At 44.5% G+C, this 23,555-nt stretch overlaps 1 protein-coding gene across 1 annotated transcript in view; it reads left to right on the top strand.

Annotated features, from left to right (window-relative positions):
* The window catches only part of PAK5 (p21 (RAC1) activated kinase 5), a 392,301-nt gene extending 370,573 nt beyond the window's left edge, over positions 1–21,728 (top strand). The window contains exons 6-10 of the mRNA XM_043884728.1: positions 403–536; positions 2,635–2,761; positions 14,738–14,863; positions 16,861–16,995; positions 19,442–21,728. Coding sequence (XP_043740663.1) covers positions 403–536; positions 2,635–2,761; positions 14,738–14,863; positions 16,861–16,995; positions 19,442–19,597 — 678 coding nt within the window. The 3' untranslated portion in view covers positions 19,598–21,728. The remainder of the gene's footprint in view (positions 1–402; positions 537–2,634; positions 2,762–14,737; positions 14,864–16,860; positions 16,996–19,441) is intronic.
* The last annotated feature ends 1,827 nt before the right edge of the window (positions 21,729–23,555 follow it).

Here is a 23,555-nt window from a genome sequence, read left to right as displayed (position 1 = left end):
TCAGTTACTTTGCGTTGGTGATCCTTTTGCCCAGTTAACCAACAGCAGAGTATGTACAGTGGGTTTTAAGAGCAACCCATGAGAAATCTGATCACATCCCCCAAAATAGTCAACTAACCTCAGTCTTGTGAATGGAGACTCTTCTGTGGTTCTGCCTGTCTTTATTCTTGATTCTCCCCAAGTCTCACTGACCTGCTGTTTTCTCTGACTTTGCTAACGTGATCTCTATTCCCACCGGCAACTCTCAGTGCTGTCCCTGCGTCTGTAATAGACTTCTGAATCTCTCTCCCTCCCCATCATTACTTCTCCATCATTAAACTCACAGCCCAGATGTGGTCACAAGAAAACAAAATGCTTAATTTCACCTTCCCAAGTCAAGTGGTGTCTTTCCATTTTGCCCAGGTTGTGATAATGCGGGATTATCACCATGACAACGTGGTTGACATGTACAACAGCTACCTTGTCAGTGATGAGCTCTGGGTGGTCATGGAATTCCTAGAAGGCGGTGCCTTGACAGACATCGTTACTCATACCAGGTAAGGTTCTTATTATCCAGACAAATAATTCAAGATGCGTATTATTCTTACCCAGGGTAAGACTTCAGTAACTACCTCAATGAACTCTTCATAAGTTGTAAGCACTTTGAAGGCAGAGGAATGACTGCCCTTTCTTCTGTATTCCCAGATGCCTGTTACAATATCATGTATGTATAGTTCATTCATTTAATTCACACTCTCCCTGCCCTCTAGGAGTTCACTGATACTCATTGATTTTAAATCAGCAAGCTGCTGAGAATTGAGTTTAAGTGACAAATAATAGAATTTCCCATCCCTATGAAGGTATCTAAAACTGAGTTTCATTCTCCTGAGTTGCTATGCCATTGCTATATGTTGATACTACCAAGGGTATCTGGGAAGGCAGGGGCAGGTGAAAGAGCAAAGTTTTATGTAGTTTTAACAAGAATAAACTACATAAAAGACTGAGAGAGAGAGAGATTTTTCAATTCTGTTTCAAATCGCCTTGCAAGTAACAATGGTTAATTGCCCCTGTTGCCTCAGCTACTTGATTCTCTGATATGCCAGTTGTGGTCATTTCATCAAGTGTGTATTAATCACTTTTTATGTGCCAGACTCTTTCCTGAATGCTGGGGGTACAAAATAAATAAATTACAACACCTGTGCAGAATTAGAAAGATGTACATGAGTAGCATAGAAGAATACCTGAATACCTTTATTAGAGTCAAGAAATATTTTTGATATACAGCAATGTCCAAGATGGGTTTTGAGAGATGCATAGGAGTTTACTAAGAAGGCAAGTGGGAAGAAAAGGGCATTGAAAGCAAATGAAAGAGTCTGTGCTAAGACAGTACTTCTCAAATTTTAATATGCATACAAATTACCCATAGATCTTATTAAAATGCAGATCCTGATTCAATAGGGAGGAGAGTGATACTTTGCATTCTAAGGAGCCCCCAGGCAATGCTAATGCTATTAGTTCATGGACCATGCTTGGAAAAGCAAGGTTCAAAGGAACACATATGTAAAACAAAAATCATGTACATTTAGGAAACTTTAAGTTTGCTTTGCTGGTAGATAAAATGCCAAAAAATTGAAAGGATTATCATGAAGGAGTTGTATCAGATGTCACTGAAATGGCATCCAAATCATAAGTGAATCCAGATGAGCAGCAATAGAGGGGAAGCAAGATAGCAGGAAAGCATTGGGAACCCATGTGAGGGAACTGAGATGCTGCTGTTTCTCCACAATAATGAGGCAGTGTTTCAGTCATGACCCCCTACAGATCTGAGTCAGTGGGAGACCACCTGAAAACAAAATGATGCTGGGGAAGACACTGAACATTTATCACCAGCATTTCAGCTGGCAGATTCCTATTAGTATAGCCTGAGGTCACAGCAACCCTGTATGGATATAGATACAGGTAGATGGTGTGTGTGTGTGCATGTGTGTGCGTGTGTATGCATATGTGTGCTCGGCCACTCCGTCATGTAGGACTCTGCAGCCCTATGGACTATAGTCACCAGGCTCCTCTGTCCATGGAATTCTCCAGGCCAGAATACTGGAGTGGGTTTCCATGCCCTTCTCCAAGGGATCTTCCCAACCCAGGGATCGAACCCAGGTCTCCCACGTTGCAGGTGGATTCTCTACCAGCTGAGCTACCAGGGAAGCCCAGGAAGAGAACCATGGTCATGCCCATGTCCACGATGAAGAAAAAGAGACCCAAGGAAGTTAAAGGACTTCCTCACGGTCACCTAGGAGCTGTTCCTGGAACTATGGGTCCATTCAGTGTCCCGCTCTGCAGAGCCCTGGTGGTTTGTCAGGACCTGGAGAATTGCCTGTAGGAGTCCAGGGAAGTGCATTTGCTCTAATGACCCAAAGACCAGCCACTGGGGTCTCTTTCCTTCAGTTTATACGTGGTCCCTGTCATCATTAGGATTAAGCCTTAGGTTCTGGGAATCAGGTCCCAAAGACTTCCTTTTCCTTCCCTGTAGGTTTTCCAGACATGGCCTGGGGAGCATGGACGGGTTCACTGGAACCCAAGGGAGCTACCTCTCTTGATCATTTCAAAGATGGTCTTAAACCTGACCTAGCTCCTTCAATGTGATTTCCTTTCTAGAATGAATGAAGAGCAGATAGCCACTGTCTGTCTGTCAGTTCTGAGAGCTCTCTCCTACCTTCACAACCAAGGAGTGATCCACAGGGACATAAAGAGTGACTCCATCCTGCTGACAAGCGATGGTCGGGTAAGGTTTTCATGTCTGGTCCCTCCCCAGTTTACTTTGTCACTTCATCTGTCACGGGTATTATCTTCCCAAGAGCAATTTCTCATAATTCTGATTTTCCATAAGTCACCTATGACACTTCCCAGAAGGCTTATAGAAAGGAAATCACCATCCTCTGTGTCATCCTGTTAGAAGTATCTGTGAACTGAATTTGAAGGATAATTTTCCACTTTAACAATAAGCATGGGAAGTAATATGGAAAGGTCTTTTATTTTCCTGCCACATGCTTATTTTTTTTGGTGGGGAAAAAATGACTTTTCTAGGACTGTGTCCACCCTATTTATGTCTGCGGTATCACTAAGAGTCCCTGCAGATGACAAATTCCAGTACTTTGGGTGTGTGTGTGTGTGTGCTAAGTCACTTCAGTCATGTTTGACTCTTGGCGACACTATGGACTATAGCCTGCCAGGCTCCTCCGTCCATGAGATTCTGCAGGCAAGAAAACTGGAGTGGGTAGCCATGCCCTCCTCCAGGGGATCTCCCTGACCCAGGATTCGAACCTGTGTCTCTTATGTCTCCTGCATGGGCAGGTGGGTTCTTTACCACTAGTGCCACCTGGAAAGCCCTTTGGGAGAGTTTAATAAAGGTATTGGCGGATGTAGATCAATCAAGAGGAAGTATCATGAGGACCAGGGCAGTTCTCTAGGCTGGAACACTGATCTTGCTACCCCATGCCTGAAGAGGTAAGGTGCAGAACTCGTGACTGGAATCTGGAAGTAGAGATTGTCACAGAGAGGGCTGGCTGGCAGGAGCTCTGAGCTTCACTGGAAGCCAGACCCACAGTGAACCTGCAGGTTGAGAGCAAGGCCAAAAATAACCCAGCCTCACTCTGCTCCTTCCTTCCAGGCTCCCACTGGAGCCCTGCATTGACTGAGTCCAGCTGGAAGCCATCAGTGGGTCAACACAAGTTGATCTCCCAGGGCTCAGAGAAGGGAGGACCTAGATCTGGAAGGATGAATGGAAGATATCCACCACACTGGTGTATCTCTAGGCTCAGATTTCTGCATTTCCCATCACTGCAACCTACCCAGAGAATTCACTTGAGACTTATCAGCCGCACCAGGGTACAAAACAATATAGAACAACAGCCATGGAAGGAATGAGTTGATGTTCTCAGGAAGGCTTAGTTAGGAGAGTTTTGAAGTTTTGCTGTTTAGGCCCTTTCCACGGAGTCACAAAAAGACTTGGACATGACTTAGCAACTAAACAACAACAATCTCCTTGAACTCCCCCCAGATGTAAGAGCCCCTGGATGAATGGAGCCAGTGTCCCTTGAATGCACCTGTCTTCTAATGCACCACCCAGCGTCCTCACTCACATGGAAAACATTCATGTCACATCAGAATTTGCCCAGGAATGATCAGAGGGTAGCCAGAAGCTTCCCAAGCACTTCGGCTTTTCTTTGTTTAAAAAAAAAAAAATTGTTGATTTTATTGCAGAAAATCCAGCAAATTCAGAAACGTATAAAGGATAAAATAAATATCACCCATAATCCCATTTGCCATATTTCCATGTATATATGTGTATTTTATATATGCATGCATGCATGTTAAATCGCTTCAGTCACGTCCAACTCTGTGCAAGGTCCTAAGAATGAGTAAAGCAAAATCACTAATTTCATTCAGTTTATTCTAAGCATAGGGGTGTGATCATAAACTGAAAGTCACTCAGTCGTGTCAGACTCTTTGTGACCCCATGGACTATAAAGTCCATGGAATTCTCCAGGCCAGAATACTGGAGTGGATAGCCTTTCCCTCCTCCAGGGGATCTTCCCAACCCAGGGATTGAACCCAGGTCTTCTGCACTGCAGGCGGATTCTTTACCAGCTGAGCCACCAGGGAAGCCCAAGAGGACCGGAGTGGGTAGCCTATCCCTTGTCCAGGGGATCTGCCCAACCCAGGAATTGAACCAGGGTCTCTTGCATTGCAGGCAGATTCTTTTCCAACTGAGCTACCAGGGAAGCCCTGATATCAGGGTGTGATCATAAACAGATACATAAACATACAAACAAAATCACCACCAGACAGGCAAGGTGATACATTCTAAGTTTTCTATGAGTCGTTGATTTAAGCCGAGTAAGGAGGGTGGACAGCAGAGAGTCTGCAGAGGCTGTCAGAGAAGGCCCCTCTGCAGGGGGGTGGTGACATCGGAGACACGCCAGGGGGCGGGGCCTGTGGCCGGCAGGACTGAGTGCAGTCCCAGAAGAGGAAGCCCATACTGAGTGAAACAAAGTGAAACTCAAAAGGATACACAATGCATAATTCCATTTATGTAACATTTGTGAATATAACTTTTATATAACATGTATATAACATTTGTAAATATAGAGATGTACAGCAAATTAGTGGTTGCCAGAGTTACAGATGAGGGGTAGCATCATCATTTTATAGTGATGTTACCATTGGTTATCAATGTGTTAGTAGTTATGCAAGTCTACAATGTGATAAAATTGCCGAGTACACACAGACACTCACACACACAACATACACAAATGAGTTTATATATAACTAATGAAATCTGAGCAAGCTCTATAGACTGTCCATCAATTTCTTGGTGTTGATATTTTTCCATAGTGTAAAAGATGCTAATATTTAGGGAGAACTGGGTGCACCTTTCTTTGCAACCTCCTATGAACCTATATATATATTTCAAAATGTGGGACAAATTGAGAGGAGAGCACGGAAACATATGCATGACCATATAGAAAATAGAAGCAAGTGGGAATTTGCCGTGTGACACAGGGAGCCCAATCCAGTGCTCTGAGACAACACAGAAGGGGGGGTGGGACGGAGACACGTGGGAGATGCGGAAAGGAGGGGCCGTGCGTATCCCGTAGCTGATTCATATCGAGGCACGGCAGAATCCAGCACAATATTATAAAGCAGTTATCCGCCAATAAAGAAAGTGAGAAACAGTGAATTCCTCACATATAAGAGGATAAATCCTTTCTGGCCTCCTCAGAGACTACAAGGGAAATTATTTGTTATCAACTGAAAATAAATTGTTCACTATTTGTCCATGATAGAAATAATATCTAGGGGTGTTTAAGGAGTGATGTTTGAGGTTTGAAAAGGAAAATAAATAACATATTATAGAGTGGTTGTAAGAATTACATAAAGTAATTAGTATAAAGCCATAAGAGGTAAACCAGGTACAAGGTAGATGCCCAAAATGAAGGCAATCCCCGCCCCCAACCCTTGCAGTTAAAAGTTGAATAAATTCATCCATGACTTTTCCTTGGCCTGGGGTTTGCATTTAAGAGATGATACTTAGGGGCCACTAGACAGTGAGTGACTAACTTTTATCAAATTCATTGGCTGAAATGGAAGTCAAACCCCTATCTTCCTAAGCCCAATGAATGCATCTATTAAAAAGAGACATTTACAAGTGATATTTGTAGTCTTTTTACTATAAATTGGCTGCCACGCTTTAAGAATTAGGAAATTTCACATGATTTTTCAGATTCCTCTCTCACTTAAGAACACTGTCCTGACTTCACACACAGCAGGCATGGAGGTGGCATGATGGGGGTGAATAGCATCATGGTGCAAATGTCGCTGGTGCCCCACTCACGTGATGTCACGTCGGCCCTCACTAACTCCACCTTCAAATGCCACCACTCGCATCTCTTCGCTTGGAGACTTTCTCTGGACACTGTAGTCTGCTCTTCTAGTACAAAGCAGGCTAGAAATTCCAAAGAAATCAACCTCCACACTCCCCAGAGGCAGCCCTGAGAAAGTGATGGGAATCGATGTAGGAATACCTTAGTTGTCTCGCCCTGGATGGAATAGTACTGAGGACAGACTATATGCAATCTGTCAGACATCCCCAGCAGGACTGAGCTCTCGTTCCCAAGGTGGAACTTGCTTGCTTGCTGATTAGTCCTTGAATGACTACCTTTCCTTCCCTGTTCTACTTCTCCATTTCACTGCTAGTGATTCCTGGGTCTCCCCAATACATGACTTACACTGAATCCTTATCTCAGCATTTGCTTCTGGGGGAGGAGCGGCCCAAGCTAACATAATGCCAAAAATAGCAAATATGTTTGTTCCCTTTATCCTGTAGGATTTGAAGTGAGGGTTAAAGGATAAGTACGGGGGCCTAGACTGGCAACCAGACCCTGTGAATGTTCCACAAGTCCTCTGCGGGGCCCCTGACAGTCAGCTGGATGTCAGCGTCTCTTCACCAAGGGTGTATGCTCCTCATTTTCCAGTGTCTCCACCAGCTCACTGAATTCTTTGGTATTATTTTCCTGGATCCTCAAATTGTTAGAATTTTACTGTTAGGAGAAGACCTGAATGTGATCTCCCAAAAGCTCTTCTTAAATAGAGACTCAGGCATGTTAAGTAGCTTGCTTACATTCACTCCTTCCCAATAGTCTCTGAGATAGACCCAAATGCTCCCATTTTCTAATGCAGGGGGTACAGCATGAAAAGTCAGGAGACCCCAGGGTTGAGTTTTCTCTAATACTGTTGTGCAGTTTGGGCAAGTTACTACCACGCTCTGAGCTCCATCGGAAGGCAGAAGGGCTGCCTGGGGCTTCCAGGCCCTTGCAGCTCCGCTGCTGCAATGCCTTCCCTGTCCTCTAGGCTTTGGCTGCTGAGAAAGCGGGCCTTCAGCTGGCCATCATCAGTCTGGCCCCTTCTATTACTTCTCTCAGTTCCTTTGTTTGTGGGTCATTGCTCTTTTAAAAACATAGGTTCTCAGACTTCAGTAACCATTAAAACCCCTGGACACTTTGGCAAAAAAAATTCCTGGGCCCTTGTCTCAGATATTCTGCTTCAGTCAGCCTGGGTGCATCTCTGAGAAATCTCCAGCTGATATGAGTACCATTGCCTTGTAGGAAGCACCTAGGGAGAAAGGCACAAAAGCTCCATCTTTCTGCCTTAGCAAAAACCTGGAGCAGATGCAGCAGTTCTTTAGAGCCCATACAATTCACAAAACAAGGGTTTTACATTCTGTTTTAAACTTATCTTGTGAGTAGAGTCTCTTTTCTCCCCCTCTTGCAAGTTTTTGTGGGGCCCTGACTGATGTCTCAGACAATAAAGAATCTGCCTGCATTATAGGAGATCCGGGTTTGATCCCTGGGTCAGGAAGATCCCCTGGAGAAGGGAATGGCTACCCACTCCAGTATTCTTGCCTGGAGAATCCCATGGACAGAAGAGCCTGGCAGGTTAGAGTCCATGGGGTCCCAAAGAGTCAGACATGACTGAGCAGCTAACACTTTCTGACTCCTAGCCGGAATGCACTTGATATGGATAAGAGCTCAGGTTTAAGTAGCAGTTTTGTCTGAGTTCTAAGCTCCAGTTCCTTGTCTGGCCCCTGTGGAACCAGCTACATCTCCTGTTCAGGGGCAGGCAACGTGCTCACCAGTTCTCCTCGTGAGATAAATGTGGTTTCCTAAGTACCTACAGTGTGCAATCCTGTCTAAACTAAAGCTCAGCCTAGAGTCTCTGTGATTTGCTTTTAAGAACTGCCTACCGTGCTTTATTATACTCATTACTTGAATTTTCATCATCTACTTGCAGATTTACTTGGATGAATGTTGTGTGCAATTATGTCCTTTCAGAAAATTGTCTCTTTTATGTACTTGGATGAGTAAAAAAAAATCATGCAAAAGCACTTACACTCCTACAACAGACGAACAGAACTGGCCTCCAAGTGTTGAGTTTCAATGTCTGATCTTACATTTTGTCAGGGAGATAATCATTAGTCTCTCAGGTTTGGTATCTTATTTTAATGTCTGTGAAAAGAAAACCACACTAGAGATACTGAAATTAAAACTGCCAATACCAAAATGTTGAAACGTTCACCTCCTTAATCATTCAGGTTTCTTAAATTTACAGGCAAACAAAATATATTGGCAAAATTGTCCCTGCTCTCCTATCTGTGTAATAGAGTTGCAAATTTACTCACGCTTGAGCTTTGGAAATAACTAGACACACACACACACACACACACACAATTATATAGCTTCTCTCTTTCTTAAAAATTAATCATGACTTCTTCATAAAGCCCCAGTGGCTAGAACATTTTTAAATTCTATTTTAATTCAGTCTATTAAATTTAGTCTGCTTATACAATTTAAATATTGTCTATCAAGTTCAACCGCAGTAAGGTTAAACTGATTCCTTCAAAACCTGTCTTTCAGATTTGGCTACCACCTATTCCTTCTTTCTGGAGAAGGCAATGGCACCCCACTCCAGTACTCTTGCCTGGAAAATCCCATGGACAGAGGAGCCTGGTGGGCTGCAGTCCATGGGGTCGCGAAGAGTCGGACACGACTGAGTGACTTCACTTTCACTTTTCCTTTCATGCATTGGAGAAGGAAATGTCAACCCACTCCAGTGTTCTTGCCTGGAGAATCCCAGGGACGGTGGAGCCTGGTGGGCTGCCATCTATGGGGTCACAGAGTCGGACACGACTGAAGTGACTTAGCAGCAGCAGCAGCATTCCTTCTTTCCACCTCCCACCCCATCCTCCTCAGAATGGAGACAAATTGGGGTTAGGGGACCTCGGGGTGAAGGAGGCACAATCCATCTTCTTGTGTCTTGATGGTCCTCCCTTATTGTAACAGCCTCTTCTGCTATCTGGGCCAGTGACCAGTGAGCGTTAACTGGTCCCCTCAGCTGCTGGACTTTCCAGGAAGGCTTCTCTGCAATATTTTACTCCAGCCTCTGTCCTCAAGTCTTCTTTTAATGTGTGTTTGTTTGTCTGGGTCTTAGTTGTAGCACTCGGGATCTTCTGTCTTCACTGCAGCCTGAGGTATCCTAAAAGTTGTAGCACATGGGATGATTTTCAGTTGTGGTGTGTGGGGTCCCTGATGGTATGGTCCCATCCCCTAACCAGGGGTGGAATCCAGGCGCCCTCCATTGAGAGCGTGTGGTCTTAGCCACTGGATCACCAGGGAAGTCCCTCTTCCCTCAAGTCTTGAAAGTTATCCTTGGGACTGGCTCTCCTGTCAACCATAGGCTTGTGCTGGGCACTTCCCCGTTCCTTCACTAAGATCTGCAGGAGAGAAGCTTCTGGACCCCTGCACACCACACAAAGGCCATGATGGAAGCCAATAGCATTGCCTCAAGTTCATTTCTGCTCACTCTGCCGTGCCATCTCTCCATCAAGGCCATGCTGGGTGCACCCGAGGCTGGTGTGCATGGAGTTTCACCACCGTATCTATGCACGCATGCTCAGGTGCTCAGTTGTTTCTGACCCTTTGTGACTCCATGGCCTGTAGCCCACCAGGTTCCTCTGTCCGTGGGGATTCTCCAGGCAAGAACACTGGAGTGGGTTGCCACGCCCTCCTCCAGGGGATCTTCCCAACCCAGGGATTGAACCCAGGTCTCCCACACTGCAGGTAAATTCTTTACCATCTGAGCCACAGGGGAAGCCCAAGAATACTGGAGTGAGTACCCTCTCCCTTCTTCAGGGGATCTTCCTGACCCAGGAATCAAACCAGGGTCTCCTGCATTGCAGGTGGATTCTTTACCAGCTGAGATACCAGGGAAGCCCCTTATCTATATCCATTGCTAAAATGTTGCAATTTTCTCATGCTTGTTGGTTAATAGCCATTGTTTCCATTCACTGGAGTATTATCCCCTTGAGCTCAACCATACCAGGACTCCTTTTGCCTCATTAAAGATGGTAATGCCCTCAAGATAACTGCAGAAATGTGCTCAGCTTAATGTTTAGATTCTGAATGGTCTAGATGAATCTGGTTATTGAATATGTTTAATATTACCTCTGAACATAGATGCACATGCCTTCTCTCCCTTTTCTGTGTGGGGATCTGTGCTACTCAGGTATTTTTAAAGCTTGGAGTGGTTAGAAGTGATGTATAACAAAGAACTGGGGCCTGATATAAGTCACTGTTCTTTGTCCTCTTCTGCAAATAATCCTAGGCTAAAAGTGATGGGCTATAAGGGCTTTCATTCTCAGAACTGTAGATGCCGTTTACAATAGGTCAACAAGAATTATGGGCCGGCTACCATGGCCACAGGCCACTCTTTTTGTTTTTGCCACACCATGTGGCTTGCAGGATCTTAGTTCCCTGAGGAGGGGTTGAACCCTGGAGTGATGAGAGTGCCAAGTCCTAACCACTGGACTGTGAGGGAATTCCCAGGGCACTCTTCTTTATACCACATGGAAATTATATGATCTGAAGCATCTGGGTATGATTCTTGATATGCCAAAGCGATGGAGAAAAATCATCTCTCTGTTAAACCAGCTTTCTCTAACATTCTGTCTGGAGCAATCCAATTTGATGGAGTCCCACCCCAAACCACACTCCACAAGTCTTGGCCTGATTGGTGAGAAGATCATGAATAAGAAAATGGAAAAAAAAAAAAACACTAATAGTTTCCAAAACATTACTTCCATTTCATCTGTGTTACAACTTTGATTCTAGAAGTCTTCGGTAAGTCAGTGATGATTTTAGAAGGAAAAACAGTGTTATCTCTGCTGTGTGATCTCCTGTCTCATGTATGTGTGTATATTGTATGTGCACAATCGTGTCCAACTCTTTTTAGCCCTCCAGGCTCTGCTGTCCATAGGACTTTTCAGACAAGAATACTGAAGTGAGTTGCCATTTCCTCCTCCAGGGGATCTTCCCAGCCCAGGGATCAAACCCATGTCTCCTGTGTCTCTCTCCTGCATTGCAGGCAGATTCTTTACCCACTCAGCCATTGGGGAAGCCGTATTCTGTATATAAAAACCCATATATATGTCAATATCAAATAAAGTCAACCTAATAGCATGCATTTTTTGAGTACCTACTGCTTTCCCAGATCTTAACACAGTATGGCTTCACAATTAAAAGACAGCTCTATTGCCCCTGAGCAAGGTCATTCCTAGCTGGAGTGACAAAATCAGCATTGGAAAACAGTTCAAAGTTAAATGAGTGCTAAATTCTTACAAATTTGGAGATCAGGTAAATCAATAAGGGCTCCTAAGAAAAATTCTAGAGACAGTGAGACATGATCAGGGCCTTGAGGTATGCTTAAGTATTGAATATGCTTTCCCACTAAGTTTAGGAAAAAGACAAAGATGTCCCCTTTCACTATTCTTTTTCAACAGCATACTGGAAGCACTAGCTGATGCAATAAAATAAGAAAAGGGATAAAAGGTACACAGATTGAAAAAGAAGAAATTAAAACTCTCTTTGATCATAGATGACATGATCATGTATGTAGAAAATCTGAAAGCATCAACAAGAAAAACTAGAACAGTAAGTGATCATAATAAGGCTGCAGGAGAGGAAGGACTTGTGAGGCTGTCACGGCTAACGCCATGACAGGCAGCCTAGATTAGGAGTAGGCCTGGTTTCCTGGGGTAACATCAGGCCTCCTGGAGCTAGCCAATCAACATATGCCTAGCAAGAAAAAGGGAACCTGTCAGGGGAAAGCTGAAAGCCCCACGTTGGGCCAACAAAAATTGCCTTGCAACTGTGTAACCAATCCGCTTGCGCCAACTACCCGCTGTGTAACCAATCCGCTTGCGCCAACTACCTGCTGCTTTTTTTTGACCTAATAAATACCGGAGAGAACTGGGGCTCGGGGCCTTTTCATCCTCACACCCTTGGTGAGGGCGGGAGGCCCTGGCTCGAGTCAGTAATAAATTCCCCTATTGCAAGTTGCATTGTTTTGAGGAGTCTTCTTTCCCGACCGGGGACTCGGACTACAGGCAGAACAGGACTCAGTACTGTCAAGATGTTCTTTCCAACCTGACCCATAAATTCAGTATAATCTTCAGTCAAAATCTCAGCGAGTTGTTTTGTAGGTATTGACATATTGATTCTAAAATTTATCAGTTCAGCTCAGTTCCTCAGTCATGTCCAACTCTTTGCAACCCCATGGGCTGTGGCACGTCAGGCTTCCCTGTCCATCATCAGACCAATAAAACAGAATAGACAGCCCAGGAGCAGACCCACATAAACAGAGTCACCTGACCTCTGAGAAGGGAGAGAAGCGGCACAGGGCTTCCTGGGTGACATGAGTGGCAATTCAGGCGGTGCCTGAGATGTGGGTGCGATCGCTGAGTCGGGAAGATCCCCTGGGGAAGGGCATGGCAACCCACTCCAGTATTCTTTCCTGAAGAATCCCATGGACAGAGGAGTCTGGCAGGGCCACAGTCCATAGGGTCACAAAGAGTCAGACACGACTGAAGACAACACAGTGGAGCAAAGACTGTCTTTTCAACAAATGGTGCTAGAACAACTGGATATCCACATGCTCAAAAAATAAATCTAGACGTGGACCTTACACCCTTCACAAGAATTAACTCCATGTAGAAACATATACTGGATGGATGTGTAGGTTTAGAATGAAGGAGAGAAATCTGCATTAAGCCTGGGAGAGGAAAAAAGTATCTAGCAAGAGCACATAAAAAGAGAAGAGGTGAGCGCTGGGACCTGAACTCCAGGAAGCCCCAGTACTATGGTGTGGGCAGCAGAGACAGCCAGAAAAAAAAGGCTGAAAACAGTTCAGAGACGTAAGAGAATCAAGGGAGAATTTGTGCCTTAGATACCATACCTTTGATTTATGGCAGTTTTCACTTCAAATGACCATTGCCAAACAATGCCTGAAGCATTTTTTTAATGCATTCTGTTATCACCAATAATCCTAAGTGACAATCCTCTCCAATCAGATCAGGTCATCATGAGCAGGAATCAAGCCTCCCAAAAATAATCTGAATCCTGGTCACCTGGAATATATAACCTGGCGGGGTTCCTAACGATGCAATGCGTTCTTAAGAGTATTCTTAAAAGCTCTGGGCAAGAAATCTCAGTGTTTTCCTTTTGGATGACCTCTAAAATAAACAACATATATGCATGCACAATGGGTAATTAAGTTGAACACCTTGAACTCCTGGTAACTAATTGTAAACACCAAGTTTCTATGCCCATATTTCCATTGGCAACTTGAGTTATCCTGAGAGAGGAGGAAAACCAAAAGGGGAGCCTGTGCCTACAGTGGTGTTCCAGCATCCTTTACCAGTGGGGTCTTGCAATAATTCAAACATAGAAATGAGGTTGGTTATTTGAATCATCTCAGGGTACTTAGAAATCCAAAGGTGTTCAGTGGGAAAAAAAACCTAACTGTAGCAGTTTGCACAAAACTCGCTTTGTGCCTAGCAGTTTATTTGCACTAAAGCATCATCTCTTACATTAAATGGAAGTACTGGCCTTGAATTTTGATGAGTTTCTTGTTTTGGGTGTATTATATTATTTCACGATTTTATAAAAAGATAGCAGCAGCAGGAGTTAAACATTTGAAAGTCAGTCCTGGTGGGGCCATGAGAGCTTTTTTTCATTAAAATGGGTTGTGCTTTTCCAACGAAAGGGTCTGATAGCCCCTCCGCTGATACATCCAAGGCCTGTGAATGATAAGAGGATTTTGCTTTGAAGCTGAAACTTTTGTTATATTTCCACATTTTGACACCAGTATATTTTTAAGATTTATTTTATTGAAGTATAGTTGACTTACAATGTTGCCTTAATTTCTGTTATTCGGCAAAGTGGCTCAATTGCACGTGTGTGTATATGTGTGTGTGTGTGTGTGTGTGTATCTATCCCTTTTCACATTCTCTTCCATTGTGGACTGTCACGATGCTGAGTTCAGGCCCCTGTGCTGTACTGCAGGACCTTGCTGTTTGTCCATCGTACACACGCCCTTTGCCTCTGCTGGTCCCAAACCCCCATCTGCCCATCCCCCTGCCTGGCAGCCACAGCTCTGTTCTCTACATCTGAGTCTGTTTCTTTTTCAGAGACAAGTTCACGTGTATCATTTATTCTGGGTTCCATAGATAAGTGAGACCATATGGTACTTGTCTCTCTCTTTCTGACTTCATTAGTATGAAAATCTCTAGGTCCCTCCATCTTGCCCCAAATGTTGAAGCCAGTGTTTTTAAATGGTTAGTTTGTTGCATTCCTTTCCTTTTCAGATCAAGCTGTCTGACTTTGGTTTCTGTGCCCAAGTTTCCAAAGAGGTGCCGAAGAGGAAATCTCTGGTTGGTACCCCCTACTGGATGGCACCCGAGGTGATTTCCAGGCTGCCGTATGGGACAGAGGTAAGGAGGCGATGTGGTTGCTGGGGAGTGGGCAGGGCCTGGCTGAGACGCAAGAGTTCTGAGCTCGTTAGTGACCCCAGAAAGCCAGCTTGATGACTTAACTCCACTTGGGATCGCCATTCACCAGGCTTTCCACAGAGCAAGTTGTGGCAGCAGAGAGTCTGTCCACCCTTGCTTGGGGTGTCACGACAGCATTGACCGGCAGTGTGTAGGTCCCACATGGGCAGTGGGGAAGGCACTCCAGCCCTCATCTGACCCCAGGGCCAGCGCAACCCGGAAAGTGGCCAGAGACCCACAGCTGAGCAGGTGTGTCCACAGGCTACAGGGTCAGGGAAAGCTCCACAGATCGGGGTGAAGATTCGGGTGAGAAATAATGTTTCCCCATAGGAAAAAATCATATATGAATATTGCAACGTATTTTAAAATATAGCACAATTTCTGTTTCTTCTGGAAAGGAAATAACCCCTCAATCTATTTTTGTTGTTACTGACTTTTTTAAATTTAAAAAAAAATTGTCTTTTTTATTACACAATTCTCTAAATTCTACAATTTACAATTTTCAAAGCATTTCACACATATGATTCCATATAATCCCACAGTAACCTTCTGTTTTTTAAATTCTCCTGTCCCCTTACTGCCCCTCCCTCCTTCCCTCTGCCCACTTGTAACCACAAGTTTGTTCTCTATATCTATTAGTCTGGTTCTTTTTTGTTTTATTCACTGGTTTGTTGCATTTTTTAGACTTCACGCATAAGTGATGTCATACAGTATTTGTCTTTGTCTGACTTTCTTCACTTATAATACCTTCCAAGTCCATCTGTGTTGTTGCAGATGGTAGCATCTCATTCCTTTTAAGGATTAATACTCCATTGTATATATACCACGTCTTTTTTTATCCATTCATCTGCTGATGGACACTTAAGTTGCTCCCATACCTGCTCCTAACCTATTAAGGGACAAGGTGTGGATACATAAAACGAGGGGCAGAAGTGGAGGAGGGCCTTCGGGGGAGGGAACAGTGTCACTAAAGCTCTGAGACGCGCACACAGGGAGCAAGCCACGCATTCACCTGGGCGCACGCGTGTCCACACACAGCTGCAGGGGGCAGTCCTGGGCGGGCAGCCGGAGGAGGGGGCGTGGACCACTGAGCGGAGGCAGCGACCGGACTGGCGGCTGGCCCTCCTTCTGCTGTGCTGCCCTCGGATAAGTATGCCTCTTGCTTATCTCACCGTGGTCCCCAGAGCATCAGCTCTCAGCGGAGGTCACTTCTGGGCAAGGGCAGGAATGCAGCTAACTGATAAGAGGTGTAATGAGGGACGAGGGAGCTGCCAGGGCCTGGGAATTTATAGCAGCTCTGGCACCTCGTTGCCCTGACTTCCCATTCTTTAAGCGGGAAGGATTGCTTGTCATCTCTCTCTTTCCTTTCCTCCAGTCCCTGACAGTGGTTTTACAGAATACAGTTTTGTATACACTGCTTCAGAGTGATAAAACACAAAGGGAAAAACCTAAATACAGCAGCAAAGAACTTAAAAAATCAACTTAATAAAAGAATCAGGATATATTGTGTTGTGCAGTGTAGCTGTTTGGAGTTTGTTATGAATATGCCAAAAACTTTTCTTATTTTTTTATGGTTTAAATGTAATTTTCTTCTCTGTTTGTAACATAAAACTTTGAGTGGTTTTCTCATCTGACCTGATAGACTGTGAACCACCCAAGTTAACAGGATTTTTTTAAAGGTTCTGAACTTCAGAGTGGTAAGACATGCACATGTACCTGACTGTCAGAATCTTCACTGAAGTTGCCTTTAAAAAGCAGGCGAAGACCAGTAGCAAACACTTGGTCACTCATCCGTTCAGCCTATAAATCTGAATTGTAGATTTTGAGACGTTACAAATACCATATAAATTTGTGAATGGGTATGAATCTACTGGGTTCCCTGGCCATACTCAGCCTTTCAGAAAGTTCTCTTTGCCTGAGATAATCTCTGTGCCTAACAGGTGGACATCTGGTCCCTTGGAATCATGGTGATCGAGATGATTGATGGCGAGCCCCCCTACTTCAACGAGCCCCCCCTCCAGGCCATGCGGCGGATCCGGGACAGTTTACCTCCAAGAGTGAAGGACCTACACAAGGTGAGAAGCAGCATCCATTGCTGAACCTCCACGTCGCTCTTTGATTTTTCCCTCTCTCTGGAGTGTTAAAGCCTGGCACAGCCCATCTGGGAGTAGATCCTGGTTTCTGGGCATGGACCTTGTTTTGCTTTTTAATTTGCTTTTTAGTCACTTTGAAGTGCTCTGTTAGCTTCTGCTGCCCAGCATCATGCACCAGCTCCAAGTGGACACGTGCCCTCTTCCCCTTGCTCCTCCCTCCCGCCCCCACTCACCCTTCGGCCGTCGCCGGGCAGCAGAGTGCCCTCTCTGCAGCGGTAGCTTCTTACCAGCTGTCCGCTACAGAGTTAGTTACTGAGTTCAGGTCTCTGCCCGTCTCGTTCAGTCCCTTGGGTCAGTGAGTCTGCCCCTTCCTCTCTGAAGCTCCTCTGTGAAACTGGGTACATGAACTCCTCTCCTATGGGTGGGCGTCTCTCAGCATTTCTGCACTGAGAATTTAAGACATGCTGGGGAGTGTTCTAATAACCGGGACATCCCAGCTCAAAGCCCCACATTTCCTGACTCTCAGAGGGGTTGCGTTCTAGCTGGGGAAGCAGATAACACAAATGGATGATCAAAATAATTTTAGAGAGTAGTACATGCCAAGAAATGAATAAAACACTGTGATGTGACTGAGGGGAGCAGAAAAGGAGTTGGGAGTTAGTTTTGGCTGAGGGTTGAAGGAAGTCCTTTCAAGGGACTGGAGCCTGATTGGCAAAAAGGAGCAAGTCATGCAAAGATCTGGGATAAAAACACCCCAGGTATAGGGAGGAGCAGTTTGAAGGCCCTCAGCCAGAGCAAAGTGAGCAAGGTGAAGGATGAGGCTTGTCAGAGGGTGGACAGGGGCTAGATAGTACAGGGCAATTAGCAACATGGTGAGGGAAACAGCGAGGGTCTTTTCTGGTTTCCAGGCATCATCAAGTAGAGCCAAGCTCAGAAAAAACGATGCTAAGTCGAGGAACCACCTCTGTGCGGCCACCAGTGGGGCAGGGCTTGCTGAGAGAGCTGTTTCCACAGATTAGCACTAAAAGTACTGACCATCCCACTACCCCCCAGATACTAAGAGGGAGAGAATTGTTTGTGGTGGCATCGCCTCTTCCCTCATCCCTACACATTAGGGAAGAGCCCCGGAGAATCACTCATGTAGGCTGGGTGGACCTGCAACAAAGCGGGGAAGCTGCTTGAATTGAACAAGAGCCTGAAAATTTTATGACACCAGACAGTTTAAATAATGGGCTGTGCTCAGTTGTGTCTGACTCTTTGGAACCCCACGGACTGTAGCCCAGCAGGCTCCTCTGTTCATGGGATTTCCCAGGCAAGAATACTGGAGTGGGTTGCCATGCCCTCCTCCAGGGGATCTTCTCGACCTAGGGAACCTGGGTAGGAGTATGGAATATATAGGTGTATACATATATGTGTGTGTGTGTGTGTGTGTGTGTGTGTTTTAAAGAACTACTGTAAAACATATGCTTTTTGTGTACTTGAATGTACATAAGCTATACTGCAAAAAAGTAAATTACAAGAAACTAAAGAAACAGATCACCAGCCCAGGTGGGATGCATGAGACAAGTGCTCGGGCCTGGTGCACTGGGAAGACCCAGAGGAATCGGGTGGAGAGGGAGGTGGGAGGGGGGATCGGGATGGGGAATAAGTGTAAATCTATGGCTGATTCATATCAATGTATGACAAAACCCACTGAAAAAAATAAATAATAAAAAAAATAAAATTAAATTTAAAAAAAAGATATTATTAAAAAAAAAAAGAAACTAAAGGACAGATGCTATCTGTTGTCAGATTCCTTAGGGAAATTTGTTTCTCTTCAAGAAAGGAATTCAGGAACTTCCCTGGCAGTCCAGTGGTAAAGACTTCCCTTCCAATGCTGGGGTTGTGGGTTTGATCCCTGATCTGGGAGCTAAGATCCTACATGCCGTGAGGCCAGAAAAATAAAAAAGCATAAAACAGAAGCAATATTGTAACCAATTCAATAAAGACTTGAAAAGTGGTCCACATAAAAAAAAATCTTCTTTTAAGAAAAAAGGAATTGCACAAAGCTTAGATGGTTGCATGGTTAGAAAAATAAAAAAAAATAAACCTCACTCCATGTTTATAACACTGTTCATCAAATGTGTGTGACCAGCATCTGAACATAGTGGGTGCTTCATAAAGCTGCCGTTGTCTCTTCTTTAGAACATATCTTTGTTGTACCTTCACTTACTCCTATTATTTCAGGTTTGAAAAAGACAAGGAAAACAGCATGTGTTAGGAAAGGCAATGCCTGCTTTTGCTCCCGTAACCTCTTTCTCTTCAAGCTGCCTTTCTGGACTTTGGCGCTGTCGGAGGGAGCCTTTGCTGGGCGTTTGCGCGAGGCCACGTTCGGGGCCGGGTCGGGTCTCGGCGGTGGTCCTCAGGAGGCCGTCTTGTGTCCCCGCAGGTCTCCTCAGTGCTGCGGGCGTTCCTAGACCTGATGCTGGTGCGGGAGCCCTCTCAGAGGGCCACGGCGCAGGAGCTCCTCAGACACCCGTTCCTGAAGCTGGCGGGGCCGCCGTCCTGCATCGTTCCTCTCATGAGGCAGTACCGGCATCACTGAGCGCAAGAGTCACGGAGGTGAAAGCGAGTCGAGGCTGCGAGACCTGCTCGGGAGAACGCAAGGGAACCCGGGGACCCAGGCCAGCTGACTGATGGGCTCGGCAGACCAGCGCGTCCTCTTGTGTCTGAAACAAGCATCTCTCCACTGACAGCTGGCACCGTCATTTGGGACATGGCTTTAATGAGTCATTATTATATTTTTCAGCCTTTCATCCAGCAAATCAGGAGGACTCAGTACAAACTCTCTTATGGTATATCCTAGCCACATGCAGGGTAATGCATAGGATTTTCTATATTGAAAGAATACTTTTCTGGCAAAAAAAAAAAAAAGAAAGGAAAACAAAAAGCACTTTTTTCTTAATGGTAGCAGTGTAATGTATTTTGCAATGAATTTGTAATTTTTCTGTACAATAGTTTTGATAATTTATAGTACTTTGATGTCACGTAGCCATTGTATCAGTTGAAGTAATACCTGTTTACTAGCAAGAGTTTGAAAAAAGTCTTTCCTACTTTTTTATCCCTTTCAGAGAACCAACAACTCTTTAGGAACTTTGAATACTGAATGACTCTCAATCACCGTCAGCTTTAGTAGAATATCTTTCTTATCTTAACAAGTGTCTTATCTGTTGGAAGAAGACTTAAGAGTGATGGTGATGGGGGTGGGTGCACATTTCATTTATCCAACCAAAAATAATGCAGCGAAATTTGAGCCACGGTATGCCACCAAAAATATTCCTTGGGAGAAAACTAAATATTTTGAAAAATCACATTTTCCTTCAAACCTGTTAGTAGTAGTAAACCATCTTTTGCAGGCAGTATGTTTCCCCTAGTACCTTCTCTTAAGTGAGTATGACGTCCCCTTGTGGCCAAATTTCCCCTCCAAGGAGCAATTTCAGTGCTAGGATGGTTTGATGTGTCTGTGGGAGGGGCTGAACGCCACGTTCCGCCCCTTCACCATCTTGATTCAGCGCCGCAGTGCTCGGGTCCTTTGGACTTCATTCCCTGAATTGAATGTTTCTAGAAGACTGAGAATTCTAGTCTCATAGAAGGAAAAGAGAGAGAACAGGGCAAGGTGTTTGGTTTTGTTTGTCGCTGTTTTTAAAGCTCTGTATGCTGGCACACCAAACTCTTGTCTGTGCTTACCTTCGCACCACGGTATTCATTGCTTCTGTTTCTGCACCATACTGGAAGTCTGCACCCCAAAGGATGCATTAGGAAAAGGGGGTTTCTCCCAGGTGTGATCTGAATTCAGTTGTGACCATGTTATGTGTTTCTGACATAGGAGAGTTGTGCTGCTGACTAGATCTTCTTGAATGTTGATAAACATGAATGACTACTACAATACATTTTGTGTTGCTTGTTGGAAGAATTTGCATGTTAACTGTAGGCCAATATAGATTTGCCTTTAAAACTCTGGAAAAGCTACATAGTCATCATTAGTTTCTATTAATTCTGCATCAAACAAAAGCCATTTGTTACCAAACTGGAAAACCAGAGGCTTTTCTTAATGACTTCACATACTGTAACGAACATGAATTTAAAATTTTGAAAATGCTCTGGTTACTCTAAGCCTAATTAAGAATGTTTGTAATTAATAGGTTGCTAATTATTTATTATAGCTAAAAAGGAAAAAAAGGCATAAAATGACTTTCTACTGTTTAGATTTTCAGTTTTTCCCTAAACTGGAAATGCCTCATCATAAGTAGGATCTACAATTTTTTTCATAAAACACAACACATTCAATGTTTTATGTAAAATATTAAAATATTAATATAAGGATGTAAGAATGAAAATAATCTAAGTCCAGAAAATGGCAGATATGGAAGAGATTGTATTCAGTTAACCAGGACTATGTAGAAGTAGAAAGGAAACAAAAAGAAAATCTTTTTTTAACCAGAGCAAATATTAAAAACCATTGCAGAAAATAGTGGATTTTGGATTCCAAACATTTTCAACAGTGTAATGGAGATTTTTCTGTAATTTTCTTATCACTGGGTCTTTTCTAAAGTCTTCATTGAGTTTACCAAAAGTTACTGTAGCTTAAAAGGTTTTGTGAGCACTAACTATTGGCAGAAACTGCTCTTGCAAATAAAAATAAATGTTTGCCTTTTTTTCCACTGTGTCATTGGAAACTCTAGTGATTTCCTGAATATGTTTCTTGAGTGACAAGAATGATGTCTTTATGATCTTGGGGAATGGAAAGAGTTGCTATAAAATTATATGTAATATCACATTGACATGAACCACAGATAAGCATTCCTATCCCCAGAGGTTACAAACATTGTAAGATAAGAATGCAGATACTGCTATGAAGAAAATAAATTTAATTCTGGAAGGCCAAATTCAAGGAAAGCTAGATTCATGGCCAAAGATTCCTACTGTACCTCTCTTGTTCCAAGGATGCTGGACTGATCTGAATGCTTTTACCCACAGAAGATATAGTCAGGAGGTTGTTCTGGGTCAGAGACGCTCTCCAGGAGACTGAAAGCGAGTGTCGGGCCCCCTCCTGCACTTGGTGACAGGGGAGGTGTTAACATTTGTCCCATGAAGTTGAGAGGAATGCTGATACATAAAGAGTTCATTTCTCACCTGGAAATTTCAAGAAAGTGAAAACCCTCAGGACGTACGTAGCCTGAAACTCAGGAAGAGACCTCTGGGTAGTATATATTGTGTGCCTGGGAAGAGAAAGATGGAAGCAACCTCCCCCAGGCAGATCCCTGAAGCCCTTGGCGGGCACGGAAGGCACCCATTTCCTCTGGCTTCGAGGGCGCGTGGAGAGGGAGCAGGGCACATGACCAGCGCTTAACTAAGAAATGGGGTGGAGCCCAACTTGGCGAGGGCATTGGAGGCATGCACCGTGTGGGGATCAAAGGGAAATACGGCTGCTTTTCCTTTTCCCCCATTTTTTATTTGTCTGTTTTGTTTGTGGCTGTGTTGTTTTTGTTGCCACACATGGGCTCCCTCTAGTTGGGGCTAGCAGGCTACTCTTTAGGTGCAGGGTGCAGGCTTCTTCTTGTGGTGGCCTCAGCAGTTGCAGCATGCAGGAGTAGTTGCAGCTCGCAGGCTCTGGAGCATGGCCTGAATAGCTATGGCACACGGGCTTAGTTGCCCCATGGTATGTGGAATCATCCTGGCCTGGGGATTGAACCTGTGTCCCCTGTGCTGGCAATTGGATTCTCAACCACTGGACCACCAGGGACGTCCGTGGCTGCTTTCCTACAGTGTGCAGGAGCTGGGGAGGAGCTGAATATTACTCTAAAACCCATATGTCATCTACACCATGACCACTCCAAAAGCAGAGGCTGTCTTCAGGCAGACACAAATGAGATTCAGGCATCTCACCTTCCTCCAACAGCATCTCCGAGGGAGCTGACTGCAGCCAGCTGTGTCACCGAACGTGACACACCCTCACGTCACCCTCCTGATGTCTCCCCATAAGTTTGAGCCACGAGTTAGCAAGAGATTTGATTTGGGGGAGGGACTCAGAAGAAAGAAAGAATAAGAAAGCGCACCGTGTTCCCCGCCACTACCTATGCATTGCTACCTCTGTCTCTTTCTCCACTGCAAGCTTAGCCCGAGCAAAGGAAAGGGGTGTTATTTTGAATTCAAATGGGATTGTCTTTTTTAATGGCTTAGACAGATAGAATCAGGCTGAGTTACTGTTGTGTTCCCTTTATCCACTGGGAAGAACACACTCAGCAGCAATTACTGGAAAAATAAAATCATTCCATGAAGTTATCAACTCAGTGAGTTCAGACTCTGCTCAAATCAATCCAATGACTATCACTAGGTCATCAAAGAAACGGTAATGAGATTTCTGGCAGAGGGAAGATGGATTTGCTCTGAAGCAGGTACAAAACGTACAAGCAGGAGCAGTTCTGTGAAAGGGAGATGATACAGCACTCGTCCAGATTGTGCAGCAAACCCGTCAACAGAAGTCTTGAAACATGTGTACTCTG

Source organism: Cervus elaphus, chromosome 23 (assembly GCF_910594005.1).
Source record: "Cervus elaphus chromosome 23, mCerEla1.1, whole genome shotgun sequence".
NCBI classification, from domain to species: Eukaryota; Metazoa; Chordata; class Mammalia; order Artiodactyla; family Cervidae; genus Cervus; species Cervus elaphus.
The sequence above is the reverse complement of the archived record's forward strand: the minus strand, read 5'-3'. Positions and strand labels throughout refer to the sequence as shown.